General features: G+C 35.9%; 1 protein-coding gene across 1 annotated transcript in view; it reads left to right on the forward strand.

The window, feature by feature from the left end:
• The window catches only part of LOC108801818 (dual oxidase 1-like), a 41424-nt gene that overhangs the window by 17292 nt on the left and 7680 nt on the right, over positions 1–16452 (forward strand). The window contains exons 12-26 of the mRNA XM_018573733.1: positions 456–580; positions 1182–1319; positions 2589–2705; positions 3636–3838; positions 5110–5295; positions 7747–7963; positions 8190–8283; positions 9513–9667; positions 10640–10724; positions 11200–11268; positions 11367–11551; positions 13392–13622; positions 13734–13833; positions 14795–14844; positions 16175–16302. Coding sequence (XP_018429235.1) covers positions 456–580; positions 1182–1319; positions 2589–2705; positions 3636–3838; positions 5110–5295; positions 7747–7963; positions 8190–8283; positions 9513–9667; positions 10640–10724; positions 11200–11268; positions 11367–11551; positions 13392–13622; positions 13734–13833; positions 14795–14844; positions 16175–16302 — 2083 coding nt within the window. The remainder of the gene's footprint in view (positions 1–455; positions 581–1181; positions 1320–2588; positions 2706–3635; positions 3839–5109; positions 5296–7746; positions 7964–8189; positions 8284–9512; positions 9668–10639; positions 10725–11199; positions 11269–11366; positions 11552–13391; positions 13623–13733; positions 13834–14794; positions 14845–16174; positions 16303–16452) is intronic.

Below are 16452 nucleotides of genomic sequence, written 5' to 3' on the forward strand. Positions count from 1 at the left end.
TGCCCTTAAACTTTAAGGAGCAGCATCCATTGTAAATGATTTAATTAGCAAATTAAATAGCTTTAAACATTTGACTTTAATATCACTTTAGATCAATATTAGAATGCAAAAATATAGTGTTCAAAACGTATACTAAATAGTGGGTAAAACACACTGGCCTGATGTTTCGTAGGTTCATATTCAGAGCCATTCAAGGGATGTTATCCAGCCCTTAAGGTATTTAGTGAACATGGCAATCAGGAGCAGAGCACATATGCTAAAATGAGTATAATTTAAAGCTTTTGTCTGTGTGATTCTATTTAGAATGTACATATATGACTGGAGTGCCTCTTTAAGTGACCTGCAGTTCTGTCACTCTGTGCATGTTATGACGTTTTGCTATGTAGATGACTGTAGATGTATATGACTGATAATGTGTGATTTGTGGGAAAATGTACAAATGTATTTTTATATAGTCTCTTTACAGCAGAAGAAGTAGCCGAGATACATAAAATGACATTCCATGATGTGCTTGTAGCTGCTACAAAAACAAAGGATGATGATAATGCACTTCAAAAAAATGTTTTTGTTTGGAAAACAGGTGAGTTGTTCTCTTTTTCTGTCTTTTTAAGCACAATAAAAAGGGAAAACCTCTAGTAATATAAGAACTTTAACAAAAACATGTATATATGTCTAATTTTTACAACATTTTTAGAATTTCAGTTTACATTTTTTTTAACTGTTGCTATTTTATTGTATTAGTTTTAATGAATTACTGTTATACTTGTCTTATCTTCTTGCAATATTAATACATTTTATATGCTACTCCTAATATTACTATCCAAAGGAAAGTCTACAACTCCAATTACATTTTTAGTTTGCCATGTGCACAATAGGTTGCTGACCAAACATTTACAATGCAGACTGAAGCTGTCCCATGAAATGTCTAGGCCTGACGTTTTGTGGCATGTTGCATCAAAAAGAGCCTGAGAGTTTCTGCCAAAACTGAATAAATCAGACAAAGGGCATCTGCCATCTAAGGGCACTCTAGAAATCTCATTGGTTGCAATAAATGATGGCATATTTTGTATTTCTTCTCTTGATTGGGTTTAATCTTTAAAAAAAATCACATTGAATAAGATGCATTAACTACTTTTGTATACCTAGAAAGTTCTAAACAAAAATGCCTTTTTCATTCCTAGATGATCCATGCCCACAGCCTACACAACTTAAATCTGACAATCTGGAAAAATGCGTGCCCGTTATATTCACAAATTACTTTGAAGGAAGTGCAGTTGGATTTGCCTTTACACTTGTATTTCTCGCCACTTTTCCTGTTGGTATGAAATATTTTCATATTTTATCCTACATTTCATATTAATTATGTAAATTGTCAAGTATCTGTTTACGGTTCTCAATGCCCTGTTCTAGTTGTGGGTATTTGGTGTGCTATATATGCCCAAAAAAATGTTGTTAAAGTACACAGGACAAACATAGCATACCCTGTGCCTCTTTCCCTCCTTGTGCCCCCCCCCCCCATCTCACCTACTGCCAATTCCAAGCTGTCAAATTGACAGCTGAGACTTACTGGGTAATACATTAGCTGGCTGTAGCCATTGCTATAAAACAAACATTTTTGAACAGTGTTTAAATGTGTAAATCAGGAATACAAAGTCATTATACTGTTACTTTGTTATTTAGCTGTCATTTACAGTAAATAGAGATCAAATAGTTACATCTGATCTGTACATGATGTCAGTTAAAACAACCTTACAAGGTTGTTTAAATACATTTGTTTTCCTATTAAACCATTTATAAAGTCTCAGTTAACGCTAATCAGCTCTAATTAGCTTCCTCCTCCTCTTCTTACATATTATTTTTCTATTTTTAAACTATTAATATTTAAACGTATTTGTTTTTATTCATTTTGTTTGGTAGCTTTTTGAGTCACATTAAAAATGCACGAAATTTAAAAAAAACACAGTTTGTTTGTAAATAATTTTACATTGCTTTGTATTAGAAACATAACTTTAGTGCCAATATAAATGAAACTAATTATAGAATACCATGTATACTTTATTTTATCTACAATAACACAATTCTTTTTAAAACTAACAATAATCAAAGTAAAAAATGCCCATAGTGGAAATCTATAAATTGTTCTGATCTACAAGTGTGGGAGCTGAACTGGTTAATACAATAACCCAGTTTGCAAAGTTAGTTGCAAATTGTCAGCGGGACCATATAGTAGATTTTACAAGTTCCTGAACATATCTTAGGCAATTACCAAATTCATCTTCCTCTCCTGCTTTCCAAAGCTAACTGCTGTTTGGTGAGCCCCCACCCCTATACAAGAAATGGACCAGTGGTAAGGTAGGAAGAGAGGCTGAGCTTGGCAATAGAGTTTCCAGGGTCTCCAGGCTGCCATAATACTGAAAACATTATGTTCAGACATCTGTACCTGCAATGAAGCCCCTTCTGACAGTTTTTTGACATTTGTTTAGCAATGATTTACTTCAACTGTTTTGACATTTATTTTATTTTTAAACAATTTCTTATTTTTTTTATGGAAAAAGACAGACATTTTTACATCATTTATATATTTGCAGTGAGCTTACTTATTGCAGTAGCGGTTGCACAATGCCGCAAGAGATCCTATATTCGGATGCAGAAAGTGAACAACAGACCCCCTGTCAGTATTGAGAGCAATCCCAAAGGATTTCAAGGTATTCCAAACTTTACAAATTTTTGTTTTAGCATGTCTGTCTTTGTATTAGCAAGCAAGTATCGACCATGCAAATACCTGTGATTCATTAACAAAAATCCCTATAGGCTTAAGGGCCAATATATCAAAAACAAGTTACATGCATTATGTGAAAGAGATGCTAATATTTTTTCACAATTAAGCACACATAATTTTCTAAAAAACTGTTTGTGTCATGAACATGACCACATATTCACTTTGTATACAAGTGGACATCCTCTACTCCTTTAGTAAACCAACTGGATTGGGTTAGATTTCCAAAACTGGAGGAAAGGAAAGTTAAACCTAAACATGAAACATAAAAAAGAAAAACTGAGCTCTATGGGCAACAAAATCAGTTCCTCATACATACACTTTCATACAGGAGATCAGTTATCACTGCAGTTCTGATTTTATACACTGGGCTTCATTCATAAAAATGTCTAAGGAAACAGAACCTCAAACAGTCTGTGTTGCCCCGTAGCAGCCAGGTATAATCCCCCTCGTCAGGGGAGATGTAAATAAAAAAAATATTGATGGCAGTGGGACATTACAGACTGCTTAAGACAACTCCTGGTTTTGGCACACAACTGATCTTGAACTGTAGAAAAGAAAAAAATTATAATTAAAAAATGGAGCTGTACCAGAAAGTACCCAATAATCCGAAATTAATTCTAATTTGCTTCTGTAGGCAACTGCTATAATTTTGCCATTGCCCTCTTCCCCAGTTAGATTCGTACTGTGAAAAGTCGTATTCAAGCTTTTATTGGCTGTCTCTGGAAAAACTCTATTTCAATAACTTAGGCCAGCTTAACATGGGAACATAATGCATTTGCTAAAATTTCCACTATTTTACACAATAAGAAATCATAAAAAGATTTTATATTTATTTTCTTGTTTAAATCTGTCCTAGCCACTGAATGGTGTGGACCTGATGAGCCATTACAACCTGTTTTAATTGAGCTGCATCCAGATCAAGTTATTAAAGCTGTAGCTGCTAATAAATCTGACACCAGAACAATTAACTTGAAAGCCCAGCAAGATGTGAAGGTTACTCACTCTAACAATGCCGGAAGTAAAACTGTTGGAATCAAAATCCCCAAAGAGTATGACCTGGTAAGAATTCAGATCTATTGTAGATGGAATCCATCTTTGGAATTGTATTCTTCCTTTGTATCCAATCTTTTTGAACCATTAAACCATAGACAGAAGAACACATTCTAAATGCCTTTTGTATATACAATGACACAGCATAATAGGAAAAAAGGTTCTAATGGAATAATTAGGATTTTTGTTCTTATGTAAATTAACATTATAAACTATAAACATGAATTTGAAAGAAGAATCGTTCTGTGAACAACTCAACAGTGCAACATTCTGTGAGTAGTTCTATTCCTTCTTATTAAAAAAAATCATCAGTACAATAATTTTGGATAGTATAGGTAGGTGGATTCACCCACTGGCTGTTTGTCTCTTCAAAGCTCTAGTGCTGAGCTTGGCTTCTGTAGTTTATGTCTTCATTCTCTCCCACTTTTTCATAGCTAGATTTTTCCATTTGTTTATTCTATATTATGGACAAAACATTAAGGGGTTTATTTACTAAAGGCAAATAGGCTGTTCACTTTGCAAGGGAATTTTCACCAAGCTTAGTGAATGGGGTGAAGCTTTGCTGACTTCCATCATCCAATCATATGCAAGCAAAACATTTTTTTTAATTTTCCTTGCACGTGATTGGGTATTCTTTGTAAAGTGATAATTCCCTTTCAAAATGAACATCCTATTTGCCTTTAGAAAACCAACCCCTAAGGGAGGTTGGTACTATTGTTTCACTTTGTAGTGGTCTGGTTCTTGGGAAGTACTAGAAGTTTGGGTGTTCATATCTCAGCAAGGGATGTTTTAAAACATCCTATTATGTGATTTAATCTTCCAGGAACATAATACTAAAATATCAGTTTTGGATAGACTTGACCTTAAAGAGAACCAACCACAATCATGTAAGAATTGAAATAACTAATCTTAAACAATTGGAATTGTGCAGACTTGTTGTTTGCGCATATTTTACTTGTGCTGCACGTAGCTCTTAGAACTTAAAAGTCACAGCTGAGGTGTCCACTGAGGTTTGACTGTTGCTACACTTTTAACCATCTGACCAAACATTGACAGCAAATGCTGTCTCTCAGCTAGTGATTGTGCATAGCCGTCTCAAGTTTATTGGGCACTTTATTAAACAATAAAGGTGATAGGAGTGCATCTACTGATCCAACAATGATGTAGATTTTGATTATGCTTCAACTCTAATTCACAACTCATAGATCATATTGCACACATATGTACATATGTTTTTTGCCTGTATTCTATTTATTCCCATTTGTCACTTTGTGAACTAGGTACTCTTTTTTAACAATAAAGAAGAGCAAGCTTCCTTCCTCGACAAACTTAAAGAATTTTTAGATGAAAGTGGAATTTCATCATCTTTCACTTCAATGAGGGAAAAATACATTTTGAAAGAATCAGTTTCAAAGAAATGGAGACAAGACATGCTGGAAACATTTTTCAGACATTCACTTTCCCATGTAAGTCCTCTGCACATAGCTGTCATTGTTTCAAACTGACAGTATAAATGTAAAACGTATCCTGTAACAGATGTGAGTGAGCACGTTTCATTAGTGAGAAATGTATTAACTTTTCTCAGGAAAATTAACTTTTTTATGTTTTGGATCTTATAAAATTAACCCTTTGTTTTCCTGGGTGCCAAGAGCCCTGTTTTAAGATAGTAAATTCTATCTTAAAACACGGTGGGAATGTAATTGCAGGTGGTTCTTTATCTGGTCTACAGATTAAAACAATAGTGTAGTGATGCAGCAATCATTGTGTTCAGAAAGCGGTACAGCTGTGTGGGTGCCCGCATGAAGTTAATGCTAGGCAGGGCCTAATAGAGAAGTACTAACTTTGGAAACATGAAGTGGCAGAATAAGTCTGGAGAAACACTATGTGGGTTATTCACTATGGAGCCGAGTGAATAATCGAGCTGAAATGAACGGAGCCAAACGCCATTTGGCTATTCACTTCAGCCGAACACAGCTCATTTCAGCCCTAGATCGGCTGCCTTCAGCTCCCTTCGATTCAGCCGAACATGCTCAACATGTTTGGCTGAGCCGAGGTGAAGAACCCGTTCAGCTGATCCAACATCTGAACCTCTGGCAGTTCACTCACTGCTGTTCGCCCTTATTCTCATAGGGGCCGAATGGCAGTAAGTGAATGGCTGAATGCCGTGAGCGGCACTTGGCTCAGTTATTCTGCTTGCTACCTCCGAGGTAGTGAGCAGAATAAAAAATGTAAACAAAAGGAAAAAAACTGTGTGGGGTCCCCCTCCTGATCCATACCAGACCTAAAGGGAGGGACCCCAAGTTAAAAATGAAAAAAGGGTGTGGGGTTCCCCCCAAAAGTCATACCAGGCCCTTAAGGGGGAACTCCACCTCCAAGAATGAGGGGGGAAATATGGGGTCCCCCTAAAATTCCCAAGCACAGGCCTTTCAGGGTAGGAAAAAGAGGGGGACAAGTGAGCAGACCCTCTTCCCTGCGCCATACTAGGACACATGCCCTCTGCATTAGGAGGGTGCCTTTCCAGGGGTCCCCCTGGAAAAGCACCTTGTCCCCATCCCGATGAGGACAAGGGCCTCTTCCGCCATAACCCTGACCCGGTGGTTGTGGGGGTGTGCGGGCATTGGTCTTATTTGCATGGGGTAACCCCTTCAGTAAAGGAGCACCCAAATGCAGCCCCCCTTGTGAATGAGTAAGAGGTACTTGTACCCTACTCATTCACTAAAGGGTTAAAATAAAAAGTATTTTTATTATTATTTTTACAAGTCCTTTAATCAAAAATAAAAAGCCAAAAAATTTTAAAAAATGAATCCACCAACATAATCCAAAAGTCAACCACAATGTACAATATTATCCACAATGACGCAGACTAGTCAAAATAAAATAAACCTGGCGCTCGCCGACCAGTCCACACCCGATGAACTGCTTCCGCAGAATAAAAGTTTGACAGAAGCCTGTAAAACATAAACAGATAGAGGGAGCTAGCGGTGACATCACCACTGGATCCACCAGTGTGTTGACCATTTTGCCGACATCTGTCATTTCGCTGTGTTGCAAGTGATCGCAACATGAAAACAACTAGGCGGAGTCGGCCGTGATGTAACGGCTGGCTCCACCCATTTGTTGTCATACAATAACAGGCTACTGTCCTCAAATGGATCAAGAGGGGGACCTTGCGCCATTTTAAAAAAATGTATTTACATTTGCAGGGAGAACGGTCTGCTTCGAAAGACCGCTCTCCCTGCTTTGGCTGTGACTTCAGCTCAGCCAAGCCGAAGCATATTTATTGTGAATAGCCCATACAGCAGTCCTTCAGTTCGGCTGAACCCAAGGGCTCCAGCGGCCAAAGTGAGCAGAAGGATTAGCCGGAGCTACGGCTATATCCTTCTGCTCCTTCGTAAATAACCCTTTATCTCCCCAACTATTGTGATGATGATTCCATCAGGGTAACTGGTGCTTTAGTAAGTTTTCATTTGCCGTAATATTTTAATTGAGATCTGTTTATGGAAATCATGTAATTCAATAATCCGGGCAATTCTGAATCATGCATTGCTTTAGTAGAGCCTGTTCACCTTGCAAAGTGATTTTTTAACTTTGGAAGGGAATTTTCACTTACCTGAATGTGGCAAAAATTTGCATCTCAAAGAATACCCAATTACATGCATGTAAAATAAAAACAAATTTAAAAAAAAGGAATTTCCCTTGCACATGATTAGATATGTGAAGTTAAGAGAGCTTCACCTAATTCATTTAATCCACTAAGCTAGGTGTATATTCCTTTGAAAAGTCAAAATCTGCTTTAGTAAATCAACCCCTGACTTTTAGTGGGCCTTTAAATAATCTTCATATTTTGTTTTCATTGGATGGGACATTTTGACATTGAAATAAAAACACTTGATGATGGCTAATTTGCAATCATATAGGTTCTGGATATAAGTAAGGCAAATGCAGGAGTAATACACAAGAAGGAGATTAAAGAAGCTCTGCAATGTGAGCTGTCAAGAGAAGAATTTGCAGAATTCCTAGGACTTGATCCAAATGCTCATTTTGTGGAGTCAATGTTCTGTGTGGCTGACAAAGACTGCAATGGATATCTATCATTTAAAGAATTTTGTTACATATTGGCCAATTTATTAACAGGTAACTTACCTTTCTTTCTTTCCCTTTTCTCCCTTATGCTTTCTGTTTGCATTATTTATGTTTCCTAATTATTTTATGACATTATTTATTTACTTATTGACTTACATAATCAGGTCTAATGCTTAGTTTACTATGTTTACTAAATAAATAAGTAAATAATATTTTGCCTCAAACTGATGTCTGTAACTATTGTGTATTTGATTGCATTTTTGTATCCTTAATTTAGGTTCTGTTGAAAGAAAACTAAAGTTCATATTTTCAATGCATGACATTAATGGAAATGGGCTGCTTACAAAGGAAGAGTTTGCTGGACTGCTTAGGTATGTACTTATATGATCTGTTTCCTGACCATTAAGGATAATTTTATAAAAACTGAGTATTAGGGCGATTTTTCAACTTTGTTACACAATATAGCAGGAACCGTGATATATTTTATGAGATGGAATAGCCAACTGATTTTGTTGGTTTTCTTGATCAAAGTTTGAAATGTACAAACTTGTGGTGAAACATATTAAAGTCTATATTGGCCATGTTATTGAATTCTGGCCATTTGTAGGGCCAATAAGCAAACTGTTGTTAAACAACAGACATGGTAAGTCAGACACTGCCATGGGGGACATGTACCAATACCAAAATTAAAAATAAATATATTTTTTTTAAAAAGCTCTCCCTGCATAGACTCACCAGCTCTCTCCAACACACAATGGCAATATGACTTCTCAACTCTTTATAGATAGGGGTTCGGTTATCCATTCCTTTACATTTTTGGTTTTCGTGATTAAGCTAACCAGGGGAAAAGGATATGCACTGCATTTATAGATAGTTCCTTATTTCTGGTGGTGAACCTGCATGCAAAAATAATTTTATTAAAATAATCCTTGCACGTGATTGGGTATTATTTACAAAGAGAATGTTCAATTTGTTCTACTTAATTCACTAAAATAAGTAAATCACTTGCACAGTGAAAATGTACTTTGCAAGTGAATATGCTCGATTAATTTGGTATATGAGAGTCCCTGGGCTTTATTGATCAAAGGCACACAGGCCATTTGCTTTGTAAGGGAATTTTGCATTTGAATGGGTATTGTTCCTTAGCTTAGTAAATAAGGTTAAACTCTGCTGATTTCCATTATCCAATCATGTTCAAAAGAAAATACAGTTTTTTTCCTTGCATATGATTAGGTGATCTTTGCAAAGTGAATTTTCACCACATTCACTAAGCTAATGGAAAATTCCTTTGCAAAAGGAAGGAATTGTTGCCTTAATTAAATTAACCCCACTGTGCCTTCAGTGACTGTACTAGATCAGTGCTGTTTTTAAAGGATGCTAAATACATCTTGATAGAGGCACAATCTGATCTTAGTGGCAATTCTGTGAATTTGCTTATCCAGTGTAAGAAACCGTACTGTTTACCATAACTGAAAACTAAAACAAGGAGTGTGATTGGCTAATGGCTTCATATATTTTGCCTGCCCAAGCACTGCTTATGCATTTACTAATTTTGTTCCAGATTCCTATGACATGACTTGAATACTGCTATGTTTTGCAGGTCCTTCAGTCAGTTATCAAGCTTCCTTTCAAATGATCAAACAGAAAAAGCTATTGAGAATATTTTCAGCGAATCAGAGATCACATGGGAGGAATTCTATGCTGTTTTTAACCAACACTCAAATATATTGAATTCTGTCACACTTCACACACAAAGTAAGGCTTTCTGAAACTTTATAACCCAAGTATAGAATGTGTATTCCCTTCAATAATGTGTTATTAGGGGTGAAACAACAATCACAATAGTACCTGAACACACCCTGCTCTGTTTTAGGCCACTCACATTTCTTCTGCAGGGCAGTAGATGCAGGTAAACTCCAACACCCGTTCAAGCTCTCCCCACACATGTCCTGTAACAAAATATAGGATGCACCCTACTAACTTCCAAATGTATCAATATGGATGAGTGCTCACATTCCACCTAGTTCCATCTCTCTGGTGTGTTTTGCACCATAAGGAGTGTAATCATACAGTAACTCTATAATATTTGCTTAGTTTTGTTACAGAACAACAACAATATCCCTAGAGGCATGTCATTGACTCATGGGCTCTTGGTGAACTTTCAGTCTTCTTTATTTTGGTGTATCTATCATGTATGTGTGAATTACAATCATACATCTCAGATGATGCAGATTGCAGCTCAGTGTGGTCCCTACGATATATTCATATATCATAAAATATAATGGTATTTTATTTCTATTAAGTTATTGATTCGTAGCAATCAAATAATTTATTGTCCAAGGAAAAAAAATGTTTTGCCTAAGGTAAACAGTCAGCTTTTCCATTTCATTCTGCACTAGACTCATAAAGGGATAATTGGTGGCTTTGGGTAACAAGAGCAAATATATCTTCAGTCATTTTCAATCAAGAGAATTGTTTCTTACCCAAGTTGCCAAAAAGGGGACTAATAAGAAGACTAATTATTAATTTATGTCAAACAATGATGTAGCCATCTCTGCCATTGAAGACTGAGAAAAAGTAAAATGCTAAATAATGGAAGCCATTTCCTGCCTTGATCATTGCCGTGTTTTATCTGCAGGTTTTATTAACTAACATATAGCACAAATCTATTTATTTTAATGCAGTACTATTTTATTGTTCAATATAAACCTTTTTGTTTTCTTGAAGGTTCAATACCTCCTCTTAGCACCAAGAAACAGATTAACACCAGAGTGTCATTCATAGGCAGAAAAAATGATGATAAAGGCAAAAGGTAATATAACATCTCCATGGGTTATCAAGTTACATGTAGGACCAGGAAAATTAAGCAGTTCATGTTATCAGGTGTATATACTGATTTTTCATACATGCAGTTTGCAGCTCATCGGTTCCATGGTCCTGTAAAGTACAACAACCAGTCCCTAGCCTTCAGCACTTCTTTTTAAAGCTTTCTGCAGCCTCATACAATATTTATATAGTTTCTGATTTAGGAATGCTTCAAGCAGATGCCATGTAAAAATATTATCAATTGGGAAAAGGCTTTTTCATGACAGAACTAAACCTGGCAAAAGTTATGCCATAATAGTCATTTTCATAAAACAGGTTGATTTTAACAATTGTATAAATTGTAAATGGCCAGTAAAAATATTCACTCTAAACCCAGATAAAGGTCTAAAAAACAAAACAAAACAAAAGCACCTTTTTTCAAAAGGTTAGGCAACTAAATAATAACTATTTGTTCTTTACAGTAATATTGAAAATGATAACCATATCCTGGAGTCATATGGGCAGGAACTTCGAAAAAGAGCTGGCGGAAGGTAACTAGTAAAGGCATATGGGGGCATTTTTCTTGAATATAAATTATAACAATATTTTAATTTCTTTATGGTGGATCTTTCTAATCTTTGCAAACCAGGAATAATTGCAACCTGAATGAACCAAATGTATACACCACAGCAAGAAGAGAAAACTATGAGTCAAGCAAAGTTCATCAAAAGATACAGCAGTTTAAACGTTTGATGGAAAATTACAGGCGCCATATCGTATGCTTTGTAATATTCTATGGAATATCAGCTGGAGTGTTTACTGAAAGAGCCTATTGTGAGTCACTATTCTTGATATATAATTTTATTTGGATAAAATATTTTCTGGAAAATTAAGGGCTACTTAGGGGATATTGATGTAGTAAAATAGTTTGAACAGAAATTCTGGTAATCATAAGAACTGAACTCTGAGCTGTTATATCCAGTGAAGCAAATTATGAAAAACATTAAAATTAGAGACCATTTACCTCACTCCACATATGTGAGGTACATTAAAAAATTATCGATTAACCACCAGTTTCTACAATGTTGCCCAAGTTATATTACCCCTTACCCCTTTTCTGGGCAACACTGGGCTTAATGCAATCTTCTAAGTTCTTTCTCGTGACCAGTCTATGAACTTTCATTTTAAGGGCCTGTTTCAATGGGCTTTTTTTGTGTCTGACGGGTTTTGCATTGCCTTACAAGTCTAAGGGAATGTAAAACATGGTTAAAGTAGGTCAAAGTCAGAAGGAGGTCAACTGCAGGTTACCGTATTTTTCCGTCTATAAGACGCCCCCATGTATAAGACGCCCCCAACTTTTCTTACCCAAAATTCAGAAATCAATATTTTAAATGATATTATGCATCACACTTACCTCTGAGCCAATCACTTTATTCAGCCTCTGTTGCATCAATGGTTTCTGGCAAGAAATCCAAGTCTTAAGCCTCTGCTCCAAGTTGGGCTATTTTGCTGGTTTTCCTCCTAGGCCTTCTTCTTTTTGGGCATCTTAAGGAGTTGCTCTTCCTGTTTTCTCCACTGTGTGTTCATACACTCAGTGGGAGGAGGTCCAAATTGTCTCTCTGCAGCTCTATTTCCATGCTCTTTTGCATAAGTGATTGCATCCAGTTTAAATTTTGCAGAGTAAGCCAGCCGCTTTACAGGTTGTTTTTCATTGTCTGACATTTTTGTGGTCACAGAATGCTCCGACATTATGGCTCTGGGCACTGTCAATACACTCTCCCCAGCAACAGCTGACGTCAGGTACAAAAGATTTATGATTGGAGGAGAACTTTTATCTTGTCTCTGCAATCCGAAGTTTCACTCGTGAGGCTAGTTTGCAGTGGTATCAGCACTTTCAGCAGTTTCGAAACTGCGGCCCCCGTGTATAAGACGCACCTCTATTTTTAGGTAAACATTTTTATGAAAAAGTAGTGTCTTATACATGAAAAAATACGGTAAATGCTCCTGTTAATTGTTTTTGAATGGTTTCAGAAGATTCTCAAACTGATGTCAAGCTGATGCCATTGAAAAAAAAGCTCAAAGCCCATTAAAACTAGTCCAGTCTCAGCCTAAGAATTGCATATATACCAGGTTCTTATTAGGGTCCTACTTCCGTTGTGAGTAAATCAAAGTTTAAATTGTTCAAGGCACAATAATCTAACACACAATTCAGTTTGGTAAATATTTTAACAATATGTGCATTACAATGACCATGCACATCCTTAAAAATGAGCAGTAGTAGATTTTATATTATTTTAGAGCCGTAGAGCTGTTGAATCTGTAGAACTAACATCATGCATTCTTGAGTCGCTAAACTTTGCTTTCTGTTTCATTTGAATTTGACCTGCTCTATAATGACTTACCAACTATTTTTATTAAATGTATCTGTGTTACAAGTGCCAATATTTTACTGATGTGTATAAAGTGCTACAATAGTTTTCTAAAGAGAGTCTATTAGAGGTATAGACAGGAACTCCCACAAGAACATTGACACATTTTCTCACCCCAAGAGATGTTTTTATTGGCCATGACTTCATAAGAATATAATGCACACTTCCTTATAGTGACTATTACAATATTTAAAAACATAAGTGCTTTTAAAAAGTTATCATATCTATGTTTTTGCATGCTACAGATTATGGCTTTGCCTCACCATCAACTGGAATTTCCCAGGTCACATACATTGGGCTTATTATGTCTCGTGGTTCAGCAGCTGGTATTTCTTTAATGTACTCTTACATTCTTTTAACAATGTGCCGAAACCTTATAACATTCCTGAGAGAGACCTTCTTGAACCGATACATTCCATTTGATGCCGCAGTAGACTTTCACCGTTTGATCGCCATGTGTGCACTTGTGCTTTCTCGTAAGTGAAAACAATAGGCAAAATGCTAATATACAATAACAAAAAATTCATATCTTGGCAGTCTTAAGTAGTATGACCCCAAATTACTAATAAAACTTTTTTTTCCTGTAGTTTTCCACACTCTTGGACATGTTATCAATGTCTACATCTTCTCAATTACACCTATTAATATCCTCAGCTGCGTCTTTCCCATGGTCTTCACTTATGATGGGTATGTACTACAATAGGGTTTGGTCGGAAAACAAAAATATTGAATTTGAGGATATTGGTAATAATGTATTGCTGATTGTGATGCAGGCAATTGCTTAGAAGTGAAGACTATGTCTGGCTGGCTGCTTGTAAAGCTGCCCAACAAGGCCAGTCCTATGTTTGGTGTTACTGGTTAGCACCAATCGGTTTGCTGCTCTTCCTTCAGTTGGCTGTAACATAATCTACTCTGTTTCTGAGTTTGTTAAAAGTATACTGAGGAGTCAGATGGTGAGATAAGAAACTTCTGTGTAATACACTATAAAATACATTTTCTGTTATATATATTATATTATATAATTTGCAATGGATTTTGATTAGTACATTTTTACTTTAATTATTATTTTAAGTGTTTAATGGACACAATCATTGTATACAGCAATACAGATGTCATAGCAGCCAAGCCTATGTTTATTTTAGGAAAATACAAAAGAGATATCACAGCTTATATTAATTGCTGCACTATTGCACTATTTTTTTTTTTTTGTAAAAGGCAGTGTATCACGGTATGTATATGTCACTGAAGAACAATGTGGACATTGACAATTTGATATATTTTGTCACACTATGCATCATATCTAGTAAAGTATAACCAACATTATAATTAATAGGCATAATGCTTTAATTTTAGGAAGACATTATACTTCTACAAATCCAATATGGCAATTTATATGATGTGTGAATTACAAATAATATGGTTAAATTATGATTACCTTAAATACATTTTGGAGGGATGATTATGATTGCAATACCATCTTAACAGGTTGTGATAACAGACAGTTCTTTAGCACCATTTTGTGTGCATTTGCAAAGACTATGGTGCTGAGAAGCAGGATGAGTGTATAATTAATAAAATGTCTGCATTGTAAATTATTTAACTTTTTTAATTAGGCTAATTAGGTTTTCCTTTTTTTTTACTTCTTCAGATCTGAACATCCAAAGAAATTCGTTTGGTGGGTTTTTGAGACTGTGCCAGGTAAGTTGTCAGCATGCTGCACCTTAATCACATGAAAGATAATAAGCGATATTACGATATTAAGATTATATTTACATTTCATATTCTTCAGAATTCCTGACTTGGCAGCGAAAAAATTTGTTATCCTATTAAATATATAAATAGACTCATGTCACTGGTCACTTATCTGCTGGGTTTAACATGACTGGTAACACGTACTATAGTATAAACATGTTAGGTAGCAGCAACTGGAATAGTAACATGTCTTTTTATTTAAATAAGCTTGCGTGTGCCTATCATCCATCATAATAGTTACACCAACAGATAGATTGCATCCATTCCTAAACCACTCCCAGTCCTACTGCCCTAGTGCTATCTACATCTTTGACAGCATCAGGGAACAGAGGAAGCACGTTCAAGCAGTTTCCAGTCAGGCTTTGCAATCACAGGACATATATTGCATTGAGTCACTGGGGTTGATTTACTAACCTTATAAACACACCACGAACATGTATACACCTCTGTAATGTGTTCCCTCCCAGCATGATCTATGGGTAGAATCTAAACACCTTTGTAGTGTGTACACACCCAGCAGGTGTGTTGTGCAAAGCCCTGCATGAATTTGCAAGGTGATCTTGTGTAAATTAGCTCTATGTTGTGTTGCTTGTGTTGATGAATGCAGGAATGTAAATGCATGAGCTAACCATTTTTGTCTAAACTGTGAAGCAGCATTATATATGCATCATGTGCATGATTTTTCCATATATGGCATTAGTGGAAATATGCTTTTAGAGACTTTTTGGTTGATAAATACGTTTTGCTGTGTAAAAATCACACGCACCTAGTGCGTGCGTGTGTTTAGGTTAGTAAATCACCCCCACTGTGTAATAGCTGTCAGTTTTCCAATGCTGATTGCTGGACAACTGGAGTGCGGACAGAAGTCAAACATGGTGTTATGTATTTATCACACTGTGTTAAATAAATATGTGTTATATGGCTGTTTATTGTTCAGTTGGTCATTATTGGGTGAATCTCTACTTTAATTTGAATTTTTTATTGTAGTATAAAATGTATGTACACAAAAAGATGAGCAAGATACATGCACATATGTGATAAACCGAAGACCCTGAGCTGCCAGGCAGGAGTGCTAACCACTATGCCTCTGTACTGCATAGAATTTGAAAAAAAAATATGTACTTACACTCACTGTCATTTAGAATCTGTATTCTGTCTGATATGCACTTTATATAAGATCCTTTACTCTCACTTTGTGAAAAAAAAGTCTTCGAACTTTGGTAGTTGATATACTGTATGAATTTACCCTATTAACCATATCTACTTATACATGCAGGCTTGACTGGGGTTCTTCTTCTAGCTGTTTTGGCTCTTATACATGTGTTTTCTACGCATCATTTTCGACGTGTCAGTTTCCGAGGGTTCTGGATAATGCATCATTTGTATGTTGTTCTCTTCATATTGGTAAGTAGCGCAAACAACTTTTAAATCACACAGATATTAATATATAAGTGAGCTCTTGGGATACAACCACATAAATAGTTCAGACACAATGAACATTATAATCTTTTGATGAAATCTCTGTAATACTATTGTTAATTTATCTTCAGCTTA

Source organism: Nanorana parkeri, unplaced genomic scaffold (genome assembly GCF_000935625.1).
Source record: "Nanorana parkeri isolate BGI_ZX_2015 unplaced genomic scaffold, ASM93562v1 scaffold2509, whole genome shotgun sequence".
Taxonomy (NCBI): domain Eukaryota; kingdom Metazoa; phylum Chordata; class Amphibia; order Anura; family Dicroglossidae; genus Nanorana; species Nanorana parkeri.